General features: G+C 36.1%; 1 protein-coding gene across 3 annotated transcripts in view; it reads left to right on the forward strand.

The window, feature by feature from the left end:
• The window catches only part of ANKRD10 (ankyrin repeat domain 10), a 35,603-nt gene that overhangs the window by 3,345 nt on the left and 9,843 nt on the right, over window positions 1-22,415 (forward strand). For all 3 annotated transcript variants that reach the window (XM_015568433.1, XM_006770691.2, XM_006770692.2), the window contains exons 2-4: window positions 448-600; window positions 6,696-6,787; window positions 18,258-18,493. In XM_015568433.1, the coding sequence (XP_015423919.1) occupies window positions 448-600; window positions 6,696-6,787; window positions 18,258-18,493 (481 nt within the window). The remainder of the gene's footprint in view (window positions 1-447; window positions 601-6,695; window positions 6,788-18,257; window positions 18,494-22,415) is intronic.

The raw sequence follows: 22,415 nt of genomic DNA on the forward strand, positions 1-22,415 counted from the left end.
CAGTCTTTTTTACTTTATATTTCTATGTGCCAATTTATTTTTATTTTTTTAAGGGAGATAAATAGAAACATCAGTGATGAGAGAGAATTGTTGATTAGCTGCCTCCTGCACGCCCCCTACTGGGGATTGAGCCTGCATCCCAGGCATGTGCCCTGACCTGGAATCGAACCATGACCTCCTGGTTCATAGGTCAATGCTCAACCACTGATCCATGCCATCCGGGCTTATTTGCCAATTTTTTTTTTATGAAGAAAAATGTTTATTTTTTAATGCCTTTTAAAATTTCTATAACATTGGGAAGGAACGACTTAATTTCTTCCCTTAAACAGGAAAAAAAAATTGGCAACAAATGCCACTTAATCTCCATTGTAGAATTAGATTAGTTGTGTAATATTTAATAGTACACCAACATTTATGCATGTTTCATTTCTCCTACTGCTTTCGAAGTTGGAGTGCTTGATGCAGTTGGTGAGAGCTGGAGCCACACTTGATGTTTCCACTACACGTTATGCACAGACCCCAGCTCACATTGCTGCTTTTGGGGGACATCCTCAGTGCCTGATCTGGTTGATTCAAGCAGGAGCCAGCATTAACAAACGGGTAAGGGAATTTGTTTTCTTTTCTTTTTCTAGTTATAATTACATGGTGTTGAGTTTTAAATTGAGGCCTTAATTAGCGTTTGATATTTTTACCTGTGGGCTAATTGGAATTTATGTTTATTGAATTACTTGTGGATAATAGGCCTTTCACATAGCAGTGCTTTCTGTTTATAGAGTACTCTCACCTGTTACATGATTTACTGTGATCCATGGTGACCCAAATGATTTGCCCAAGGTTACAGCTGTGACTGAAGGAGTCTGGCCTTAAGCCCAGCTTTCCTGGCATCCCTGCTCACAGCTACCTTAGCCTTGTTTCCACGGATAATTATGCAAACATATTCATACTAGCAAAATATATTTAATAGCTGTGATTAAGTTAGCCTTAGCAGAATGACCAGTGTGAGTTAATGTTGCTTCAGGTACAAGTTGGGGGTGATGACGACAGAGATAAATAGTTACTAAGAAGTGACTTCTGGACACCAGATGCAAAGGTTTTGTATTTAAGCATACAAACGTAAACATGAAAACGCTGGGATTTTTTTTTTTTAAATATATTTCTTTATTGATTTCAGAGAGGAAGGGAGAAGGAGAGAGAAATAGAAACATCAATGATGAGAGAGAATCATTGATTGGCTGCCTCCTGCATACCCCACACTGGGGATCAAGCCTGCAACCCAGGTATGTGCCCTTGGCCGGAATCGAACCTGGGACCCTTCAGTCCGCAGGCCGACGCTCCATCCACTGAGCCAAGCCAGCTAGGGCGTTTTTTTTAAAACTATATTTTTATTGATTTTAGAGAGGAAGGAAAAGAGAAACATCAATGATGAGAATCACTGATTGGCTGCCTTCTACACATTCCCCACTGGGGATTGGGCCCACAACCCCGGCATGTGCCCTGACCGAGAATCCAACCCGTGACCTCCTGGTTCATAGGTTGATGCTCAACCACTGAGCCATGACGACTGGGCAGAATGCCGGTTTTTTAATGGTGTGTTTTCAGTATTCTTTTCACATGAGTTGAGGGAGGGGGAGCGGAGGAACCCATCAGAAGAGTTCCTAGCTTATTGGGAACTCTCTTAAACAGGCTTGTGGTTGTAAAAGACTCCATAGATAGTCTGACTAGAGCATCCCCAGTCTTAGCACCTGCCCCAGGTTGGACTCCTAAGGCAGTGGTCGGCAAACCGGCTAGCGAGCCACGTGCAGCTCTTTGGCCTCTTGAGTGTGGCTCTTCCACAAAATACCACGTGCTGGTGCGCACATACAGTGCAATTGAAACTTCGTGGCCCACGCGCAGAAGTCGTTATTTTGTGGAAGAGCCACACTCAAGGGGCCAAAGAGCCCCATGTGGCTCTCGAGCTGCAGTTTGCCAACCACTGGTCTAAGGGACTTGTGCCATGGGCTTTTTTTCTTCTCCTTTATCCTATTTTTATATTCTTTTCCTGGTTTTAATCTTTTGGCATGTTAAAGACTAGCCATTTTCTCAAGATTAGGAGATAATATCTCTGCCATCTCTAAGGTCAACATAAGGAGTTTCCAAAAATTAGGCGTACTGCTAATAATCATCAAGGGTCTACTTTGTGCAAAGTAACTTTTATTTCCTCTTTTTTGTCTTTCCTAAGATTCGTCCTTTGATGATAGCCAGAAATAAAGTAGTTGCAAGCCCCTCTCCTAAAGATAACACAGATACCCACCTACAAAACAAGTAATTGAGGAAAAGTATTTTAGCAGTGATTTAACACAAGGATTGATGGGAGAGGGGACTTGAGGAATAGAGGGGTAATTTATTCTCCGTAATAGACTTTTAGTAGTGAGGACAGTAAAGGGAGAGCCCTGGATTTTAGACCTATTTCTGTTACTCAACTGGAACTTATATCTCCACACAGGATGCCTTTATATATTACAGACTTCTTTGCCACTTTGTTACTTTTTAAAATAATTTTTAAATATGTTTTTATTAATTTTAGATAGAGAGGAAGGGAGAGAGAAGAAAATATCAATGAGAGAGAAACATCAAACAAAATGGATCGGCTGCTTCCTGCATGCTCCCACTGGGGATGGAGCTGAAACTTGGGCATGGGCCCCAAAGGGAATGAAACCAGTGACCTGGTGTGTGGGTCAATGCTCAACTACTGAGCCACACTGGCTGGACAACTTTGTTACTTTATCCACCTATTCAGGAGTTATAAGTTGGCAACTGTATACTGTTGTTGCTGTAGGCATTGCCTGTCTCTACTTGTCTCATTCCTGGTGCTGCATTCTTCTTTCCTCCCCCTTTATTCCAGTAGGACGGGTACTAAGCCTTGATTCCACACTCTGCTTCCTCATCTCTCTGGCCTTGGGCAAGTAATATTCTTGGTCTGTGGCTCAACCTTTTTATCAATAACATATGGACAATCCATAAATGGCAGTAATTAATGTTTAATATTAATATGGAATTTAAGTACAGAATACTCTACATGTTAATTTCCATTAAATTGTTACATAGAGTCTAATTTACAGCTAAAGAAATTGCCTAACGCTACTTTCAGTCCTTTCTGAAATAATCCCCCTTTTCGTATAGTGTTTTTAGCAGCTCATTGTTTTCCATAGGTAAAAGGTTTGTGCCCCCCACTCCTTCCTCTGAGCTGCTCTAGTTAGCACTGTGTGGAAATCTCTCCTAAACTTTCTCCCAGGGCCAGTCCCCAAATCCCTCTCTCTCCTTACAACCCTCACTTGTTTTAATTGTTCACGTGGCTCAATATCCCCAGGTCCTCCCATGTCAAGGGTGCCACTTGGATTTCTTAAGCATCCTGGCATTGCTCCTGATAGGATCTCAGTTGGCTGTGGTCTGATGTTGAACTTCGTTCTGAATCTCAGATGTTGCCTTGCTCTGTTAGGTAACAGTGGGACTGCTATGACAGGCACCCAGGGATCCTTGAGGTCCCAGTAGCCCTTTTGTTGGCTTCCCCAACACACTGTTGATCCATCTTGAGGTAGTTTTCTTCACTTTCCAGATAAACTATTTTAAAGCCAGGTCCAGGTTTTTCTTAGGCTTTTATTTGTTCGTGTGTGTGTGTGTGTGTGTGTGTGTAACTTTTTTGAACCTAGCATAGTATTTCTTGACATTTTGTTTTAACCCATCTTCTTGTTCTAATCTTTTAGCATGTTAATGACTAGCCATTTTCTCAACATCAGTAGATAATACCTTCTGCCATCTCTAAGGTCAACATAAGGAGTTTCCAGAACTTAGGTGTACTGTCTGGAGGCTCAGTGTTCTAAGTTTACACAAAGGAAGTGAAGTTAGTATTTAAGTGATTTATTTTTGTAAGTCTATAGCAGCGATTTTTAACCTTTTTCATTTCATGGCATGCAAACTAATTGCTAAAATTCTGCAGCACACCAAAAATTTCTTTTGCCGATCTGACCCAGAAAAGGTATAATTTTGATTAATTTACACTGATGGCTGTTTGTTTTTTGTTGGTGGTGGGTTTTTTTACAATCTAAGGGAAGAGAGGTCAGTGCCCCTGACTAAATAGTCAGGTATTGCATGTTTTAAAACTTATTGCAGCACTGGTTAAAAATTGCTGGTCTGTCTTGACTATCCCTGGGTGCCATTTTTTGTGTTTGCAAGTCATCTCTTTAATACCCCTTCAAGAATGTTGCTGGTATTTGATGTTGCTTCCATAGTTTCTTGTACCTAGATTAGAAATAAGAGTTTTCTTTATTAAAATTCAAGGTGACTTGTCCGTCTTCAGATTTCTAATAACCTCTCCCGCTTTCCTTTATTACTCAAGAGTTTGCCAACAATACTCCCAGAACCACACTACAAACTATTTGGTGTTTTTAAAATGTGACTGGGCTGAAATCAGTAACATTAAAATGGCTCTCTACTCTTACTCTCTTGGCTACAGTTTTCTTTAAGTAGTATTTATTCTGCCCTTCCCAGTTTAATGATGTTCTGCTTGTGTAACACAGAACAGGTAGTTTTGCTCTTGTCATCTGTTACTATCCCACTATCTTCTGGAAATAGTAGCAAAAATCCTTTTCCTTCTTGTTCCAAAGGTAGCTTTCTAAAAACAAAACTTTATTTTCCCTGAGAGTTTTTGTTGTTTTGCTTTGTGGGTTTTGTTGTTGTTTGTTTGTTTGTTTTTGCAAAACCTCATCTAAATCTCAGTTCTACTTTTTCTGGCAATACCTATCTGAAATTTTTATGTGTCCTTAATATGTACCCCTCCCACCCTTACCCATTTTGGGGGAGGATAGGGGTTATGTTTTTGTTTTTTAAAAATCTGAGTTCAGTTGTTAGCTCCTTATAGGACCACATGGTTTTCTCTGTTTCTTGAAAAATGGGATTATTCTGTGTACTTTTATATCACTTTTGAACATATCTTAAAATACATGTACACACTTTTTCAAAACTCCACTAAACTGTCAGGTCTTTCATATTACATTTTTCTGTACAATAATGTACCACTCTTTTTTTTATTTTCGCCCTCACCTCAGTTTTCCCCCCTGTAATTTAATATGCGTTGGTGAGGAGCTCAAATATTGACTGAATTTATGAATGAGCTATTTTCCAAATACTGTGTCAGATACTGTAAAGTTGCCCCTCTTCTGCTTTATATCTTTATCCCTTAACTATGTGGTAGTCTTCTGCCAAGTTCCGTTTCCAGTGACATTGAAGTGTTATTGATTCAGGAATGGTTGCTGCTTAGCCACTTGGAATTTCCCAGTCAAAAAGTCCTATCTCAGTTTTTTTAGTAGAAACAACTTCTCTTATTCTGTATCTTTCTTTACCTCTAATTTACATGAGAACCTATAAATCAAGTTGTGTTTCAAATTTTTTCCATTCATGCAGTGTAAACTAATTCATCCTTTTTTTGGATTAATACATTAGTGTTGAATTGTGTCTCTGAGTCAGCTCACTTCCACTACCTCTTCCAGCATCGTTTTCTGAAGCATAAATCTGATTCTAATACAGCCTTTCTACTCATCACAAACAGCCTGAGTTCTATACGAGCTGGCTATGTTTGACCCTTGTGTTCTCCCTTCCCATCATTTCTTGACTCTGACCTCAACCCTGTTCTCTACAGCAGCGGTCACCAACGGGTGGTCCTTGAGGTCCGAAAGGTTGGTGACCCCAGCTCTACAGTGTAGTCCAAATTCAAGTTCAAGATAAAAAAAAAATGCAAAGGAGAAACTGGTGATGTCTTGAATTAAGCTAGCCTTGTGGTAGATATGGGTAAACTAGACTAGATGTTAGATATTGGTGATATTTCTTGGCCCAACCTTTTTTTGGCCATGCCCCACCTAAGCATCTCCAAAATCCTGATCCCCCCACCCCCACCTGTGACATATAATTCTTATGCAAAAAGTGAACTATTCACGTGGAGGAAGCCTAAAAGGCCATTAACTTAGTCTAAACAAGCTTCCAAAGAACATGGCATCTGTGAAAGAGAAAAATAAAAAAATGAAAGGACAGTTGAAGTACTGAGGAAGAAATCACTAAGAAATTGTTTAAAAAATAATAATATGAAGTGATACGAAAAAATAGCAAATAAAGTTTCAAAACATAATAGAGAACTGAAATGCATAAATATGTTACAGTATATGTTTATGTATTGTATATGAGGCCCCTAGAAGCATAAGAAATGCAAAAAACTTGCTGTTGATAACTCATTCTCGAATTGCCCCCCTTAAAAATCAAATTGCCCGCCTTGGGGCATGTGCCCACATTGTGAACCACTGATCTAGAGTGTACATGCTATCACTGCTGTACAGGTCCCATAGGGTTGTTGTTTTTTCTTGATCAAAGGGTGCCCCTACCCTGGGTTGCTCTTATATTCTCTTCACATCTACATTTTTTTGTGTTGTGCATCAAATTTGGCTTACCATATTGTTTCATTTCAAAGATGAATGAAATGGTGCATGTTGATTAATTTTACTTTAAAATGTGGAAATCTTTTTTTTGAAGTCGTAATGCATTTTACTTTGTTTTTTTAAAAATGATTTTCTCTTTATTGATTAAGGTATTATATATGTGTAAAATGTGGAAATCTTGTTGGATCTGAATATTGGTGTGTGTCCTTTTTTGTGTTTTTTTTTTTTTCCCTCCAGGACTGTGAGGGTGAGACTCCCATTCACAAAGCGGCTCGCTCTGGGAGCCTAGACTGCATCAGTGCCCTGGTAGCTAACGGGGCTCACATCGAGTAAGTGACTTTGTTTATTCTTCCCAGCCAAGATGTAGCTAAGGGTGTTGTGTTTAGAAACAGTATTTAGAGCAAGCAAAGTCCTGAACTTTGTTTTTAATGTTAGTAATATAATTTTGCTTTTTAGATCAGTTGGTTTTGGTGAGCAAAATTGTGTGGGTTAAGTTGACCAACAGAAGGTGCAGAACAGTTAACTGATTAAATTTGGAACCTAGCATCATTAATTTTGCCACTAACAATATCACCATGGGCAAGTCTTCAAACTTTTCTTTGCCAAGTAGTAATTTGGAAACAAAGGCCTTGGATTGGATTAAAATATTTTTCAGGCCTGTTGGCTCAAAAAAATCTTGCAGACAATTAGCTTTTCTAAATTTTTATTTCTTCATCTTTTAGCAGATGTGAGAACATTATGTTTTAAAGCCTATTATAACTTTTGATGATTTTATAACTCCTTGTAAAATGTAACTATTTACATTAAAGACTTTAAAATCTCTGAGTTTTTGATATGATGGCATTTTAGAATATCTTTGTTTTGGCCCAGTTTACATCAACTAGCTTATTTGTAGTTTGGTAAAACAAAATATTTGAGTGTATTTTTAAGTGTTATTTTGTATGTAAATCATTAATTAGCTAGTCATGGCATTAATACTTTTATTTTAGGTAGTAAATTCATTTGTATTTACTTTTAAAGATTTATATGATAAAAATTTTTCTTCTGCAGTTCACAGCATTAACAAAATGGATGCGGTTTTCACCCTTAAATGTTGAGTGTAAGCTATAGAGCTGTAATAACCAAAATAACTATGATAATATCAGCTTTTTTGTTTTATCTTGAGTGTCTTGAATATTTCATAAAAATTAATTACAAGCCACTTTATTCTATTGGCGATGTGAAATTTTAGACTTTGAGAGAAATAAAACCCACAAAACTAATAACTTAGTTTAACCCTTTGGTTTCCACTTCATTGTTTGACTCTGTATTATAATAAATATTGAAAATATACCCTGGAGAGCAAAAATATAGGTTAATGCAAAACCTGTCTAATACCAGGGGCTGTTGTTGGGCTTTTAGTATCTTAGCTTCTGTTTGATTTAGTATTAAGGTTAGTCATTAGTTGGGCTTGGGTCATTTATGTAGTGATTTAGTTTTATAAATATGACTTGCATTTTAACTGTTATTTTTCAGGGTACCTTGTTATTTTCATATGTAGTTATAACTTAAGGTAATGTAAAAACAATTAAATACATATTATACAATGTTAAAAACATTGAGTTAATTCTCAATGGATTACTTTAAAAGCAAAGATATATATGCAGTTTTCTTAGCTGAATTTAGATTAAAAACTTATCTTTAATAACAAGCTTTGGTTATAAAATACAGAGTCATATAAAATAATTGATTAGATTGCTTAATTGTCACTTATTGAAATAATTAGAGGTTGATCTTTTTAATGACTTATTTTCGAAACAATTTTCTTAATTGGTCCTGAACATTTTATTACTAAAATGTTAGTTTTATTCATTTTAATGGATAGCTTAATCCTTTAAGCCAGTAAATATCTATTGCTATGTCCTTTTAATAGGTGTCTTTTTAAAAATGAGATCATTTTATTTACAATTCTGTCCTTGGTTACAGGACCCTCGAGTGTCTCTTTTCCACCAAGTGTGACTGAGCATGACCTCAAGTGCCAGTCTGTTTTTCAGTATAAGAGCCATTCCCTCGAGACCCTGCATTATGGTGATTTCCCTTGACTGAACTTTCAGATATTTTTTAGAAGAAATATTTAGCCTGAACCACCTAGCCAAAAGCGATTTTTAAAAGTATAAGTCTTTGGCCTGGAGATAGAGCACAGTATTCATTATTTATTGTAATTATATGTGGGGTTATTTAATTTTAACATCTAGATAAAAATGTCAGTTTTGACAATAAGCTAAATTGTAAATTGCTTTTTTGATACTTTTTCTGCACATTTTTGTAGTTTTAAGTTTTAGTCTACCAATAAGTAATAGCTTGATTCCCCCAAATTATGACACTTAGACCTATTTTACTTGTTTCGCATAATGCTGCTTATGTGGAAAAGTGTAGTTCTAGCAAATAAAATGCCTTTTTCTATTTTAAGATCAAGGGGCACACGATTTATTTGAAGTTACTTTTTTTTTCAGTTTAGGACAGGCCAGATTATTAATTCTTCATATTACATGCCATAATGCTTAGGAGATAATATAATTTTTTCCCCTGAATAGATTAAAAATTATCTCATATCATTATTTTATAACACTTGGTGGGATTTAATAATTTTGTTTTTAATTTCTACTTTGCTTTTTATATATCAGCTGCATAAAGTGGCCAAAGTCTTAAGTTGCTGCTTTTTGGTCATTGGGTAGATAGTGGTGAGGGCAGCTATTCCACACATCTGTGGCTAGAATGCTTTGTTATGTAACTAACTTGTCAATGTAGGCTGCATCTGTAAGATAACGCATGTCAACTGCTGTGCACCGTATTACATTTTCTAGCACCACACGTGAGTATATTGATGGAGTTTCTTTTTATTCTCTTATTTTACATCTTGAGTTTTGGTGCCAAGTTTTCTTTTTCATGTGAGGTTTTGTTTCTACTTATCATATATGATGGTCATTATTTGCAATTTATTGTTCAGATCTAAAAATAAAAATACTCAAGTTTACATCAGTTCTATGACCAGACTAAATGTTTGTGTACCTTAAATGATCTACACCTCTACAAATGCTTCTCATTCTCATTTTTTTCTCAAGTATGATAAGTATGGGGGTTTCATTAAGTTTGTCATCCTTAATTTTGCTTGTATGGCAGTTCGGTTTTTCATTGCAGCTAATATTTGAATGCTGCCTACTCCACACTTAGGATTTTTGAGTGGAAGAAAGGCATGTACTGACATGGAAAAGTTGTTGCCTCGTTCTTTTGTGAACAAATTAGTAACAATATAAGTTGTGTTAATGTGATTTCAAAAAAAGATGCTTGAAAACACTATCTGCTGATAATGAAGCAGACCTCTTTACTACTAACAATGTAAAGTGCAGATTTTGAGTCTTGTATTATTTTTACTTTTAGTGTTTTTGTACCAATTAATTTTGGTTACTTTGTATTTATTTTCTTGTGAGATTGAAGTTGAGAATGATCCCATATCAACCAGATATTAAAGTAGCTTTTTTAATGCCTTGGAGTGAAAAGGGGTGGTGGTGGAGGTAGTTAGCAGGAGTTAGGGTAAATCCAGAATTACTTGGGGGTATAGCTCAGTGGTAGAGCATTTGACTGCAGAATTGCTTGCATCTCAGGCAAATTTGCTAGTCCATTTTAATACTACATTATATAGGTGGCAGTGTTTAGGTATGACAGAGTCTTAAAGCTTTCTGTAGAATCCATTGATTCTGTTGCAACCAGATCTTCAAATGAGCTTACATATATTTTAATTTAATTAGTGTGATCCCTAGAAGAACTTAGCTGGAGAAGCTTCTATAGCCTTATATAAACAAGCTCAGTGACTCACTCTAAAAAAATCTTGCCTAATTTAGAAATCAGGCACAGTTGCCTATAATAACAAAAGTGATCTTAACAGACTTTTTTTTAATGTTGCCCCCAAAAAAGTATGTTGCTGAACTTTTAGGAATTTTTCATTGACATGAAGTTAGTTTAGTTTGGTTCATAATTGGTGGCCATATTTATGACCCACCTTTATTTGTTTATCTATAGAGCCCCTCTCTGGAAGCAAAATTTTTATTAGGGCAAGTCATGTGATAAGCATATTTTTAATAATAGTGCAAGAAGTTTGTTTGCAACTTTTGCCCTTGGCAAAATAACCCAGGTTTACTTTGAAATTTGTGAGTTAATTGTTATTATGGCAAACTTGTCTGATCTTACTATTTCCTGGGTCTTTTTTTTTTTCTTTTATTAAAGTGTTACGCGCAAGATGGAGGAATTAACTTGCTGAGATAGCTATCAAAGTTCTGCCTCCTGGGCAGGAGCAGATGTTGGACTGGGCAGTATTATAGAGTTGTTGACAAATTTAGTTCAGAATTTTATTTTTCATGCTTGAGTAATATGTAGGTTTTAATATTTATTTAACCACAGCTTTTACAAAGAATGTTTTCAAATAAAACCAATGATTTCTAAATCCAAATATATTTTACCTTTGCTAAAATATAGTAGGAGCATGTTAAATATTTCATCAGTGTATTATATTTTAATGTATGCAAACATAATTGGGGTTCATTTGCAATGTAAAACTATCTTCATCAGTGTTGAACTTAAAATGAAAACTTGGCACCAAATTTTTAAAGATAGAAACTTTAAAAAATAGTGTCTCCCTACCGTTACCTAAAGAATATATTTAAGAAAGTTTTCATGATTATTAAGAATTTGGATACCAAAGGGTTAAAAATATACATTTTTCTTTTACTGAAGAAATCTCATGATGTTTGCTAATGTTTTGTTTGTACAAATGGACATTTAGTAATGTTTTTAATTTTTTTTTTTAATGATTCCATGTATTTGCTTATTTCCATCTAGGAATAGTTACTAATGTATTTGAGATACAGCATACCAAATTTTAAAGTAACCAGAATCGTGAGTTAATGGTTTTTAGTCCATACTATTAAATTTTGTTGAAATATTGACATAATTATAAATTGGCTTCATGCTAAAAATTATTAGAAGTGATTGAGGAGGCAGTGTTTTAGAGCAATAGCTTTTGGTCAAGGAGGTCACATGATAATGGCTTATGCTCAATAAGTGTGCTTCTGCACTTCATGTATGTATATGTATTTTTAATCCAAATGTTGCCTGCAAATATGTGATCCCTTATTATTTAAGTTTCCTGTTTTATGAACCATTGCCCGTTTTAAATCACACAGAAGATTCTGAATCTGTAAAAACTACACATGTCAATGTTTTACAGCTACGTAATTCGAATTGAATTGATTTTTTCAAGTAATCCTAGAAAGGGGGAGCATTCCATATAGAAACTGCTGAAACTGCCACAGGTGCTTCTCCGAAAACCTTACAGTTGTGGCATTGAATGTTCAGTATGGCTTCCTTTCTCCACACGAGGCATACTGTTGAGGTATTTGTTGCGGTGATTGGTTTTAATGCTAATCTAGGAATTCAGATATAGATTCTTTAGATTTGCATGCTTTGCTTACCCTAATTTATGATATCTACCTTTTTATTTGTAACTAACAATAGTTAAGTTGAGATCAGAATTTTAACAGAAATATTATTTATATAAAAACTGTGGTTATCTTTTATTGTCACATGGCATTAACAAAAAGAAAACATCCTGAAGGTGATGTGACAACTCAGATTCTAAAATCTATATTTCAGGTATTTCCTGATCCGTGGTTTTTCAAATTAAAAATAAAAACTGTTACTAGAATGGCTTCTCATGTATCCTAATTATGTGACACTATAAGTGGAAAATAGATGAGGGATTGGCTAGCAGTAGAGTGGAATTTGTTTTAAAGTTCTTTGAAGAGACATTCTTAGGTATAATAAATTTAATATTCTATTCAAGAATTTTATTACAGAAAATCCTATATAATAAAAGCCTAATAGTCAAATCGACCAAACGGTGGAACGACCTGCAGAACTGGTTGCTATGACACTGACCACCAGGGGGCAGACACTTAGCACAGGAGCTGCCCCCAGCCCACAGGCCCCAGGTCAGCTGGTTGCTCTGAAGAGGGAGGCAACAGGCGGTGGTGGCAGGGGGCAGGCAGGCGAATGGGTGGCACCAGGCCAAGGCAGGCGAGTGTGTGGCACCAGGCCACCAGTCACCCTACAGATCGGCCCTGATTGCCAGCCAGGCCTAGGGACCCTACCGTGCACAAATTTCGTGCATCGGGCCTCTAGTAGACTATATAAGCATGTTTTTAACTTTAGCAAAGTTTAAAAAAATACCAGTTTGATTTTTCCAGTTATTTAGCAGAGCAAATAATTCATACTACAGGCTAGTCTATGTCTTTCCATGTTTTCATATTCCAATTTTGAAAGAATACTAAGAACCATTGGAGAAAATGGGTGGTCTGCCTAAAGATGGTGTTTCATGTTGACCGTTACAGGAACTAGAACCTACAGATCACTTCCATAATAAGTAGTAGCAAATTGATCTTACCAGCCTGAAAATCTGATAATGTCAATTTTCATGTACTTCAACAAACTAGACCCGATTTGAACATCAAGTTGATGAATACCTGATTTCTTTAAATCTTTCCTCATTTTCAAAGATTTTTAAAGTGGATATTAGGATCGTAGAGGGTCAACTAGAGCTATAGAACAACTTGGTCCCATGTGGTTCCTCTTGTTTTCAGAAATAGACAAAGAAAAATTTTAGACTAGGTGTAGTCTCTGTGCCCAAGTGCATCAAACTAAAGGTGCCAAATTTAAAAAGATTTAGTTCAATGTCTATATTAAATATTTTCATGCAAAATAAAGTTTTAGAGAATAATTTTGAAGATTTTCTTCCAGATACTGTAAAGACTGCAGTTCAGATTAACTTTTGTCTTTATCAGTACCTCACTTGAGGTTCATAGGAGTGGCCAGCTGTTAGTGCAGTGTGGCCTATCACACCACAGTGAACACTATGGATTGATTGAAAGGTGAAAGCTTGACTGCTTAAAAAGTACTCTAAAAGAACAAAGTACCACATTTTATGTGAAGTTGTTATAGAACCTGTCAATCTTAAGCCACATTCATGTGCCCAACTCCCATTGAGTTTTAGGAAAATAATGGGATAGCTTAGGTTTAATACCTACTTAAACTTGGAACACTATAAATAGAGTTTGAAGGGTTAATAAATTGATGATATATAACCAGAATTAGTGATTCTGCCCTTAAGACAAAATTTTAAAACAACATTTGAGACATGCTTATTAGCAAATAAGACAGCTTATATGAAAAAAGAATTTAAAGACCTGAGCTGCTTTTGTTAAACATTAAAGTGTTTTGAGAATGGTACCATGTAATGATTATTCCAGTTTTTATTTGGAAACCCATGTGATTTTCAGCCTCTATAGTTCATATGAAAGTCCTCTCTACTTTATTTAACATTAAAAAGTGGTTTGAGGAATTAAGACCTATAAATACAGGTTTCCTTTTGTTTGAATTGAATAGTGCATAAAATAGAAAAAGTCTTTACTAGGAAGATTTTTTTCAGGAACCCATAGACCAGTGGTTCTCAACCTTCTGGCCCTTTAAATACAGTTCCTCATGTTGTGACCCAACCATAAAATTATTTTCGTTGCTACTTCATAACTGTAATGTTGCTACTGCTATGAATCGTAATGTAAATATCTGATATGCAGAATGGTCTTAGGCAACCCCTGTGAAAGGGTCGTTCGACTGCCAAAGGGGTCACGACCTACAGGTTGAGAACCACTGCCATAGACAGTTATTAAGAATAGAGAGGATTAGTTTGTTAACACATCCAGCCTGCTGATTATTTTTGAATGGCCCATAAACTAAGAATGATTTTTACATATTTAAATGGTTGATCAAAAAACAAAAGAATAATAATATTTTGATTCATAAAATTATATGAAATTCTAGTTTCAATATAAATAAAGGTTTGCTAATACACACTTAAGCTCAGTTGTTTATATATTGTCTGAGGCTTGCTTTCAGGCTAAAATGACAGAGTAGTTGTGAGTGAGTCTGTGGCTTCTAAGACCTAAAATATTTTCTAGCCCTTTAAAGAAAAAGAAAAGTGTCCCCCCCTAAATTAGATGATCCCTAATGTTCCTTTCCTGTCAATTTTTGTAATGTGCATTCTGTGATTGAGCAGCCACTTGTAAGTTTTTAAATGTGAGGAGAGCAGAATTAGGGAGTTAAACATTCCACAGGGGTAGAGAATGGAGGAATGAATGTAAGTAAGTAGGAGAGGACATGGGAAGGAAAACATTAGAGGCAGAAGAGGGGAATAGTGGTTTTGGTTGTTGTGTATCAATGTCAGGTGTTAACAGATGTTTTGCTTCAGAGGAATATAAAGTCTATTAAAGTAAACTATATGTTGTGTATACCAGTATTCAGTCCTTAGTAACTTGAGAAATAATATAGTTGAAATCTTCTATAGCTCCCTAGAAGTAGAGAAAGGATACTTTATGTCTTTTTCCTATAATACTGTAGGGATATGGCCAAAACTATAACCTCCCAATTCTTCCACAGTCATCAAATGTCCCAGATCATGATATCTGTCCATACATTTATAGAGTATGTAGACCTCCCTTTTGGATCATTCTAATTTCTGGCTCCCCAAAGTAATGTGAGGAACCAGTCTGACTTGTTACTGTTCTCTCTCACTTGGTTGGTCCATGCATAGGGAGTATATAGCATGTGTTGGCTCTAGTTCTTCTTTTGAATTTTGAAGATAATGCCTGACACAACTTGGAAATTTGGTTGGCTCTTTCTCAATCAAGTGATGTGCAAGTGTTTGACTACTTTTGGTAAGGGAGGAGGTAGGGTGGTGATGTCTAGGTCTTTTATTAAGACATACAATCCCACTTGAACACTTACAATCTCTATGGTCTCTGGATCTCTGGATATTGGCACTAATTTGTTGCTTATTTTTCTTTAAGGTTCTATTTCCTTGGAAGAACAGTAAACTGCTATTCTAGCCTAAATTCAGTCTACTGTTAAGTTTCTGAATGAAAAGTAAAGGAATTGGGTGTATTTTGAATGTTAGTCTTTTTAGCGACTTCAAAATGTTGGTATGTTCCTTACACAAGTTTTTGTTGGTGAGCTGGCATTTATGGTTGTAGATTCCATTTTTTAAAATCTATGTACTATTCTTTTTTATTCTGTGATCCACTAAGGAGTAATCTTTACTGTCAACTCTATTCTAATTTTAAGCATCAACCTCTCATTTCTGTATTCTTTGATTTCAGAGAGCAAGTCCATACTTACCTGTAGAAATGATCATTGTATAAAGTTTGCTTACGTTCTGGGTCTTCATCTTTTCAAATTCGGAAAAACTAAGATTTAAAAAAATTTTCAGGTGGCAGCTTTTGTTTTTGTGTTTACATTCTTGAAGAAGTAGACCTTTCTGGACCATCTTCGCTTGTGATATCTTCCAAAAATGAAATGCATCATTTAAAAATAGTCCAGCTGTACACATTAGAGTTACATTTGAATAACAAGTTGATATTAAAAATTAAAAATACTATTTTGTATAAATGTAATTTGCTCTGCCCAAATTTCAGTAGTTAACATTAAGAATTCTAGAATAATATTCATCAGAATTCACATCCGTGAGGTAAAATTAAAATGTCAATTTTAGTCCCCAGTAGCCACACACAACTGCCTTCTATGTTTAAGAAAATATTGTTGGTTTCTGGAATTCGTAAGAATTGTCTCTTTTATATCTGATAAAATTGAGTTTGGGCTTTTGCCTTTCTTCAAAATGTATAGTACATTTCTTTGTCTTCTTCTAAGAAGTGAAGACATGTTTAGTGATTATCCAAGAATATATAGATTTTTTGTTTCTGAGGTGGAGCGTTATGAGTATGATGGCTGGAAATATGAATTCACAGCTTATTTTTATCTTTGAAAATGAAAGGCCCTTATTTGCCCCTGATTCAGCAGTTTTCTCTCTGGAAAAAAAAAATTTCTTTTTTGGCATTAATATTAACCTAGGAAACAAGAATCAAAGGTTCTGCATTGGTTATTTCACTTACACAAAATAAAGCCTTATTTGATCATACCTTTGCTCTGTTCATAGCATAGCTTGCTGAGTAAATATGGAGATAGCTTTGCTGTTTGGTATTTCTGCGAATTCAGTTTATCAACCTATACCTAACAACCTGTTTTGCTTTTTTTTACAGATTTATTTCACAGAGCAGTGTATTTTCTTGTTCTCCAGGGGAACTTCAACATGGAGTTGCTTTTGTTCTCTAAATGTTTATTGTTTCCTAATTAAGATCTACAAGCTCAACTGGTTCTTTTATATTCATCTTATTCAGATCTCTCACTTACACCACCACTTCCTCCTTTAATTTGAATCTTAGCTACTATAGAAGACATCAGACCTTTACTTGTGATATTAACCACGTTAAGATGTTGATGCTTTTCAGTAGTAGAACTCTTAGCTTAGGGCATGAGTTCCTAGAATAGTATCTGTCTTTCACAGGAAATATCCTATATAATAAAAACCTAATATGTTAAGGGTCCAGTTGTCCAGTTGTCCGTTCAACCAATGAAAGCATAATATACTAATGATAAGCTAAGGCCACTCAACTGCTCACTATGATGGGCACTGATCACCAAGAGGCAGACAGTCAACTGGTTGACCAGTCACTATGACATGCACTGACCACCAGGGGGCAGATACTCCAACTGATAGGTTAGTTTGTTGCTGGGGTCCAGCCGATAGGGACTGAGCGAGATGGGCCGGACATGCCCTGGAGCCCTCCTGCGGTCCTCCCCGGTCCTGATCATGCACCAGTAGGGTCACTCAGCCTGACCTGCACCCTCTCGCAAACTGGGACCCCTTGGGGGATGTCAGAGAGCAGGTTTCGGCGTGATCCCGCAGGCCAGGCCGAGGGGCCCCACTGGTGCACAAATTCGTGCACTGGGCCTCTAGTCCACTCATAATGCTCTAGAACAGTGGTTCTCAACCGGTGGGTCGTGACCTCCTTTGGAGGTCAAATGACCCTTTTATAGGGGTCGCCTAAGACCATCGGAAAACATATAATTACATATTGTTTTTGTGATTAATCACTATGCTTTAATTATGTTCAATTTGTAACAATGAAATTGGGGGTCACCACAATATGAGGAACTGTATTAAAGGGTCACGGCATTAGGAAGGTTGAGAACCACTGCTCTAGAATGACAATTCCTTTAAGTTTTCCTAAGCAAGGCCAAAAAAAACCCAAAAACTCAGCTTTTCATATCTCCAGTCTAATGACAAATTATTTTAATGTCAGGACATCCTTCTAAACTTCCACTTATAGTGTCACATAAAATCTGGCTTGTTGGTAAGCAATTGCATACCTTTGTTTTTAGGAAGCTGATTGTTATGAATGCCATGGACAATTTCAGTACATGTTTGTTTGTTAATGATTTTACTCAAGCTAAAGGAATGGATTATTAAAATTAAGTACCAATAATATAGAATTCAGATTAAGTCTGAAGTTAGCATAAATTTAGGTTCTTCAGACTAACAAAAAATGATTTTGAGAAGTTAAATAGGAAGATGCCTTTTTTTAAAGTTTACTATATTGATTTTTAAATTACTATCGCCCAAATCTTGCTTAGTAATCAAATGTGCATAAGAGAGAAGTTAGTTACAGAGCTAGGATGAGTAACGCCTTCTTTAATGAAGACTTGCTGTAAATCTATATACTTTTTCATATCACCTTCAGATAGTTAGTCAGTTCGGCAGGAGCAGACACCAGCTGGAAATGCTAATGGGATGTAATTCAGTGTTTTTGTGTTATGCAGCCTGAGAAATGCCAGTGGCCTGACAGCAGCAGACATTGCTCATACCCAGGGTTTCCAAGAATGTACCCAGTTTCTCTTGAACCTCCAGAATTGTCATCTAAACCGTTTCTATAATAATGGCACCTTAAATGGGGGCCATCAGAATATATTTCCTAATCATGTTAGTATGGGAACAAATCGCAAGAGATGCTTGGAAGATTCGGAACCCTTTGAAGTGAAGAAAGCTAGAACCGAAGGTGAGACCACTTTGTAGGCGAGTGTTTACTTTCTTTAACATGTTTTCTTTTTTATGGCTGAAAGCACCTCAAGATGAGACCTTCACTTAAGGTGGTACTGTGCCCAGAGGATTCTGGTGCAGTGAAGGTGGAGTTTTTCCTGTATTGCTACTTTGAAGATTGGCCATTTAACAAAAGGGGAGAATGTAAGAGGGCAGTGTTGACAGCTCAATATAAATGTGTGTCGATAACATTTCTGCATGCCCAGGTTTACCTTCCATGAATTAGAAAGGTTTTTCTTGTTTGTTGTACCTGTTGGAAATACAACTATTAAAAAAAAAAATCTGCCCCTGTGCCTGATTTCTTTGTTTCCTGTAAATGTCCCCGAGCTTATAACAATTGTTGGTCTGGTAGTAAAACATAGTGTCACATCTGGGAAGGTAGATGTTGGCTGTACTGTTCCACTTGCACTGTGATTTGGCCTCCGCTGGTCTCAATGACCCACAGGGTATTGTGTATTTGTCGCAAGATCTCGTATGTCACTTTGAGGACTTATGTATGTAAGGTAAGTCAAGTTTTAGGTATTCATCCACTTTTTTATCTTTAGTTTTGGAGTTTGCAAATAATCAGAAGCAGTCATTCTTTACTTTGGGAAAAAAACTTTTATTTAGGAAAAAATTACATACACGTATATCTATATGTAAAATATCTTAAACAGGACAAATTAATAACTTGGCAGGAATATTTAGCAAACTTATACAGAGGAAATTGAGAGATGACAGTGAAAAGTAATCACTGAAATTATGCACTCAGATAAGATTTGCTGAAAATACAAAGTTGTGCCCTTTGACTTAAAAAAAAAATTAGCCCTCACTTGTTTGGCTCAGTGGTTAAGAGTGTTGGCCTATAAACCAAAGGATCAAGGGTTCAATTCCCAGTCAAGGGCACATACCTCAGTTCCAGGTTCTCCCCAATCTGGTCAGTGTGCATGCGGTAGGCAACCAGTCAGTATGTCTCTCACATTGATGTTTCTCTCTTCCCCTCTCCTTCCCTTCCTCCCACTCTCTAAAAATCAATGGGAAAATAGCCTCAGATGAGTAAAAAAAAAAAAAAAATTAAATCAACTATACAAGTATAGTATGAGAATAAACTGCTGGGTAGAGGTGTTTAAATTTTATGGGTCAACATCATCTCTACTACTTTGTCTCTAATGGGTATATCCAGACAAAAGGTTTTTTTGTGTGTGTTTTTTATGACAAAAATCGTAATATCTGCTTCATAACTTCAGAAATCTTGGTCACTATAAAAACATGGTTATCTGACTTGAATGAATGAACTTATCAAATTCATAGCATTTATAGGTTATGATTTTAATTGAGAAGGTGCTATGAGAAAACACACGGAGGTATGTCTACTTCAAAAGTGTTTTTTAATAAAGTGTTGCTCAGCATTGTCATTTATTTGTAACATGTTTCACTATATATTTTCTAATGTATTTTTACAGCTCTTTAAGCATATACTTTTTAAAAATGCTTTTTAAAATTTAATGCCTGATTAATATTTTGGAATGATACTAAGTGTTAGATTCATTGTACCCTCATTCTGTCTATGTCTATTAGTGTAGTTTGGTAAGATAAATCTTAAATTCTGGTGTGATTTTTTTTTTAAAGGTTTGACACTTAACATTCTACTAAGATGCAGAAATGTCCCTAGAGATTTTTTAAAACTAGTTTCTGAAGGTTTTATGGTGAGCTGATTTGGCCAATATCTCGCTGTTTTTGTCCTAAGTTTCCTAAATCCTACTACTACACAAATTTAGTTTGAAGCATTATGCAGGTTTTTAGGGATTTTATCTTCCTTCTCCAGACAAGGATTCATGTAGGCCAGTGATGGTGAACCTTTTGAGCTCGGCATGTCAGCATTTTGAAAAACCCTAACTTAACTCTGGTGCCGTGTCACATATAGAAATTTTTTGATATTTGCAACCATAGTAAAACAAAGACTTATATTTTTGATATTTATTTTATATATTTAAATGCCATTTAACCAAGAAAAATCAACCAAAAAAATGAGTACGCGTGTCACCTCTGACACGCGTGTCATAGGTTCGCCATCACTGATTTAGGCAAACCAGAGTTAGAGATTCACATCTTACACACTAAACTCACCATGCAGCTTTCACAGACTGCCATTCCTAACAACCTGAGGATGTCAGTTAAGGAGAAAATGTGTTTGATGCCTGGCACTTGAGTTTGCAGGTAATAATTATGCAAACCTAAGGTTGAGCACTGCTCTATATATACATGAAATAATACTTGTCACGATCACAGGAGAAATCATTGCTTGACACCAGATAAACTTTAATAGCTCCTCTTCCAGTGTTAACCATTTGTCTACTGAGCATTGCTTTAATTATTTGCTCATTAAAATTTCTAGTACTCCAGTCCTGAGATTGCCTCGCATGTCACTTAAGAGTGTGTGTGTGTGTATACATTCATATTTGTAAGCATAGATAGTTGTCTTCTTCCCACCCCCGTGCCTGCTGCCACTCTCCTTTATGGGAAAGGAAGAGTTGATTTTTTTCATTTTACCATTATGTACTTGCTGTGAATGGTATGTTAGGGCAGTAATTCTTGATTACTAAAAGATCCCCCCCCCCCCCACTACCTGAATGTTCTAAATGAAGTTGTTCTTGGCTTCAGTAGCTCTAAAGTTATTTCCATTATTTGACCAGTTTTTTAGAATGCAATTTAAGATCGGTTGCCTTAGTTCATTTTAATTTTTGGCATTTTTTAAATTTGCTATTTATGTAAGCTTAAGTCTCTGCTCATTCTGAATTTTTTTTTTCTCATGCAAGGACATACTTAGAGAGGGGGTAGGGGGAGGAGAGAAAGAGAAACATTGATTGGTTGCTTTCCTTATGCTCCCTGAGGATTGAACCTCTACAACCCAGGTACGTGCCCTGACCAGGAATTGAATCGGCCACCCTTCGATACACAGGACGACACTCAACCAACTGAGCCACTCCAGCTAACCCTGAATTCATTTTGTGGATAAGTTTTTGGTTCTTACGTCAAAATGAAAGTACTTTTCCCCCTAATGTAACATGCACATAAAATACTTTTTAAAAATCACATACAAAAGTATTTGGAAGAGTTTAAAATCACTGTTTCTTTTTTGAAGTACAATTTTGGCTTTTTCTTAGGGGTGACTGAAATATCTTGGTTAAATAAATGCATAGCTTGAACCAGTTCTTAAAGATGTACCTGTAAAATTCACTCCTTTAATTTTTTTACTTTAGAATCATGAATCTGAAAGATATCTACTCTTCCCCACAGAAAGTAGTATCTCTCTGCTTTCAGCAAACAATTTTCAAATATTGTAAGGTAATTAGAGTGATTTTCCCTTGGAAACTATATTGGTGTAAAGAACCAAAAGGAGGAATAATGCCTTGGCCTTTTTGTACTGCTCGAATATGAACTGTCCTTTGGAAGCAAATCCCTTTCATACAGTCATTCACGCCAGTATCAAAATGTGCTTTGGTCAGAACAGACATAATAGATAGGGCCATGAACTCTGGAGGGTGAAATAAAATGCAAAGTTATTTGAGTGGTTGGTTTTGATGAAAAGTATTTTGGGGTAATATTCCCCAATATGGGATTTTGTTCATTTATGATGGTGCAAGGAAGTAGCTATATAATTAGGTTTGGATTTCCCCCCCCCGCCCTCCCCCCCGCCATTTATAAACAATTTGCTCAAGATGGAATGACGGATGGACTTAAGGACTTAAGGGCTTTACAAAGATGTGTTTAATTTTGTTAGCATTCCTAGTCATCAGGAGTAACTCTACAATTACTCATGTATGTATTTTTTGAGAGCTGTTGTCCAGGTTTAGTGATCCTGGCTGGAAAAGAATGGCAGCTTCACCCATTAGAGAAACCTT

Source organism: Myotis davidii, unplaced genomic scaffold (assembly GCF_000327345.1).
Source record: "Myotis davidii unplaced genomic scaffold, ASM32734v1 scaffold242, whole genome shotgun sequence".
Taxonomy (NCBI): domain Eukaryota; kingdom Metazoa; phylum Chordata; class Mammalia; order Chiroptera; family Vespertilionidae; genus Myotis; species Myotis davidii.